Source organism: Nicotiana tomentosiformis, chromosome 4 (genome assembly GCF_000390325.3).
Source record: "Nicotiana tomentosiformis chromosome 4, ASM39032v3, whole genome shotgun sequence".
In the NCBI taxonomy this organism is placed as follows: domain Eukaryota; kingdom Viridiplantae; phylum Streptophyta; class Magnoliopsida; order Solanales; family Solanaceae; genus Nicotiana; species Nicotiana tomentosiformis.
Genome location: NC_090815.1, coordinates 82,602,275 through 82,606,151, shown reverse-complemented (window position 1 = coordinate 82,606,151; position 3,877 = coordinate 82,602,275). Strand labels below are relative to the sequence as shown.

General features: G+C 34.2%; 1 protein-coding gene across 1 annotated transcript; it reads right to left on the bottom strand.

Moving 5' to 3' along the window:
* Positions 1-1,543: 1,543 nt before the first annotated feature.
* LOC138910042 (uncharacterized) lies at positions 1,544-2,128 on the bottom strand. Its single transcript, XM_070201261.1, has one exon. The coding sequence runs from the start codon at positions 2,126-2,128 to the stop codon at positions 1,544-1,546; it is 585 nt and encodes a 194-aa protein (XP_070057362.1).
* Between the last annotated feature and the right edge of the window lie 1,749 nt (positions 2,129-3,877).

Here is a 3,877-nt window from a genome sequence, read left to right as displayed (position 1 = left end):
CCATCGTACCAAACAACCCTCGTGGCAAATATTTTCCTTCGTACCAAACACACCCTAATTCTTAGTTACTACTATAAAGAACCAAGAAAGATAGATCAGAAGGAATAAACAGTTGGATCGGATGGAACCTTACAAAAAGTATTAAACACCAAAATTTATAAAATCCTTCAACGTAATACCAAAGTTGCAAGTGGTACAATTATTACAATTCTGGAAGGAAATCCCAAATAGTTTAATTTCTACAAAAGGATAAAAGATAACCTAGGGTGTTGATTTCCATTTTCCCCTATTATTGAATTGATTAACTTATATTCTTTCTGTTCAACTCACTTATTAGGTACATGTTAGTTGCTACTAATCTTGGATTGATACAATTTCTCATCATCATTGTTTTTTTAATTCACTTTCTCTAGCAAAATAACAACTTAATTAGAAGGTCTGACTTGATTACGAGCAGTGTTTTAGAAGGCATGGACGTAAGGCGAGACGTTTTACATATGCCTCAGCGAGGCGTAAGCCCCAAGGCACGGGGCGTAAGCCCCATAGGTATTTAATTTTTAATATTTTATAAAATAATATAATGACAGTAAATATTTATAAACAGATAAAATTGTATAAAAATTAAAAAAAACTATAAATATGTAATATATATAGCATGATTCTTAAGTATAACTAATGCATACAAATCACGTATAATTATATATATATCTAGCATGATTCTTAAGTATAACTAATGCATACAAATCACGTATAACGTCTTTAACTTTCAAATAATTAAAAACTTATAATTTCTTTTAAAACAAATGATCAAACTCTACATTTTACCTTCCTAAAAGTAAATAATTAATAAAATCTTATTAGTACGATAATTAATATATTACTCCTTCATGAATAAATAAAAATTAGTTTAAGATATCAAATTAATAAAAGTGTATAACAAAGAGGGACAAATAAACTAATACACGACCAATAACTAGTGAAGATATAAATTCACAATACTATGTGTCATTATTAGAGTTATGCTCAATTTTCATATTTCTATCGATGAATAGAACTTTTATCATTAATTTGTTAAAGAATTTTGAAGGTCAACGATATTAATTAGAAAATTCGACACATGATTTGCGTTAGAACTGTTAGGCAAGCCCCGAGCGTTGGGCGTTAGGCGTGTTTAGGGTGCACAGTCGAACGCTTGGAACGTAAGTCTCACAGAACTAAGCCACATACATGAGTTCAAGGCGTTTTGGAACTGGCCCGCCCGGGGCTAGACCCAGAGATGCGAGATGCATTTTAAAACACTGATTACGAGAATAATTGGAAACCAAATGTTGAATCCACGATCTCTTTGAATGAAGTCAGAGTGGGATGTATCTTTTGTGCGATGAGCTGATGAGAATTTAGTATTTTCAGACATAAAACATAACAAAATCGCTAGGATATCAACAAATATTAAATTTTAAATCTGTAATTAAAAAAATTCAATGAGTCTAATATTAACAACTTGAACTTATTCATTCCAAATCCTATTTTCGCCTGTGTACTGTTAGCAGTGGAAACGACACAAAGGGCAAGAAGTATTCTTTTCGAACCACTTGAGCAGACAATGGGAGTGGCAAAAATGAGAACAGGGCATGTACGTTATTTCTTCCCCGATTGAAGGCCTTTCTAAGCAAATAGGGCACTCCTCCTCATAATAATCCTCCTCTTTCACCACTACTTTCCCAAGTTCCTCAATCAACGCTTCTGCTTCCTCCTTTCGCCTTGCCTGATAGAAGACAATTGAAACGACTATGGGAAACATCGTTTCACCGTCATTTGAAATATCCGAAGCCAATTCATCAGCAAAGGAAGATATCTCAGAAACAAGATTATGTTGATGCTCTTCCAATATGCCAAGAGATCTGAATAATGGAATTGCGGAGTGATTGAGATCAGTAATAATAGAATCGGACCTTAAAACAACAGTTTTTGAGGTATATAAATGCATAGATGTTGAGTGAGAAAAGTAGACACGAAACTGAACCACAAAGTCTGGATTGTTAGGGTCGCCGCAAGAGGAAAGCTGTGAAGGTGTAAGGATGGTATAGTCAGAGTAGATGTTGCTGTCGAACTCAAGATTGAGAGGCATTGGTTTCTCTTTTAATTCTTAGAGTCCTAAGACAAACTGGTGGGAGATTCAAGGCAAGCGGGCATGCTTTTGTAATAGAGAGTGCGTAGACCAAATCCCACTTGTTTAAGGATTCGAATTTCCCAAGTGTATTTAGGAAACCTTTGAGGGTCGTTTGGCAAGCAACTAGTTATACTGATATTATAATAATGGAATTATGATACCCGGATCAAATAATGAAGGAATTATTTAGTAGATATATTTTTATTGATAGATGTTGAACTAAAAATAGAATATATGAGGTATAATATGAAAATGTGTTTGGTTTACACTTATTAAATTTAGATAAACTCTTACTATCAATTTAACCTTGAATTTTTTAAAGTATTGTCGAAGAAAAAAGCTTTGGAAAATAGTATTTTTGTTATTTTAATATTTATTTCGTGATCGTTATTCCACCCTCAATATGGGACTAGAATAATATCACAATTGTGGTATAACTAATTTTAAAATTATTAATTTCGAATTCAAAAATACAATCAAACGCGGAATAAAAATAATCTTGCATTTGTGACGACTTGATAGATCGTTTTGAGTACTAGCCTTAATTTCATTATTTCGAGACCTCTCGTAACTTCATTTAATACTTATTGATTTGCATGTGTTAGGGCTGTTCAAAACCGAAGCGAAACCGTTAACCGAAGCGAACTGAACCGAAATCGTTAACCGAACCGAACCAAACCAATGGCTTATTGGCTTTTTGGTATCGGATTATCGGGGTAATGGATGGTGAACGGATTGAGATTTTATAATTAAAGGCTTAACGGTTTGGGGGCAGATCACTCAATTTTCTTAGCGGGTAAACCGTTAACCCGTTAAAAATTATTATATCTACACTTTTACCCATATGTATATAAAGTACTATTGAAACCCTAAATGGCTAAACCCCTAATTTTTATTTTTTAATTCTCAATTGTGTGCAGCCACTAGAGACAGAGAAGTCGTCAGTCTTGTCTCTCTTGAACTGAGAAGTCAAAAAATCGAAATCTCAATATAATACGTGTATATGTTTATGAGTAGTCTTGATGGTATTAAAAATTTGGTTGATACGTGTATGACAGTATGAGTAGTCTTGAAGATTCTTTAATTAAAAAACACTGTTTGGTTAGATCTTAGATGGTATTAAATATTTGGTATTGATTTGAAACTATTTGGTATTGATGGAATAATTATTCAAAAAAATTCTATTTGGTTAAGTCGATAAGCTGTTCGATAACTGTCCGATAATTGTTAGTCTGATACCAATCCGCCCGTTGTCTTATTGGATGGCTAGCGGATTATTACATTTATAATTCGATAACTGTTAAGCTGAATCGTTAAGCGTAATTATACGCCCGATCCGCTCAATAAGCATCCCTAGCGTGCGTGGTCCGAGTCGCTCTTCGGAAAGCTTTTATATGAAATTTTGATAAAAATATGATTTTTTGACTTATAAAATGAGGCTAGAATTGACCACGGTCAACATTTATGGTAAACGGACTCGAATCGGTATTTTGACGATTAAGGTAGGTTCGTATGAAGAAGGAACTTCGCATTTGCGAAGAAGGAACTGCATTTGTGAAGGATGGGAAATTGCAAATGCGGTTGGAATCTCGCATTTGCGACTCTCACAACTTTGGGGGCAGTTTCGCAAAAGTGAAGCTCAATTCGCATTTGCGGAGGGAGCGACCTTCGCAAATGCGAAGGTTTTGTCGCATTTGCGACTTCTGT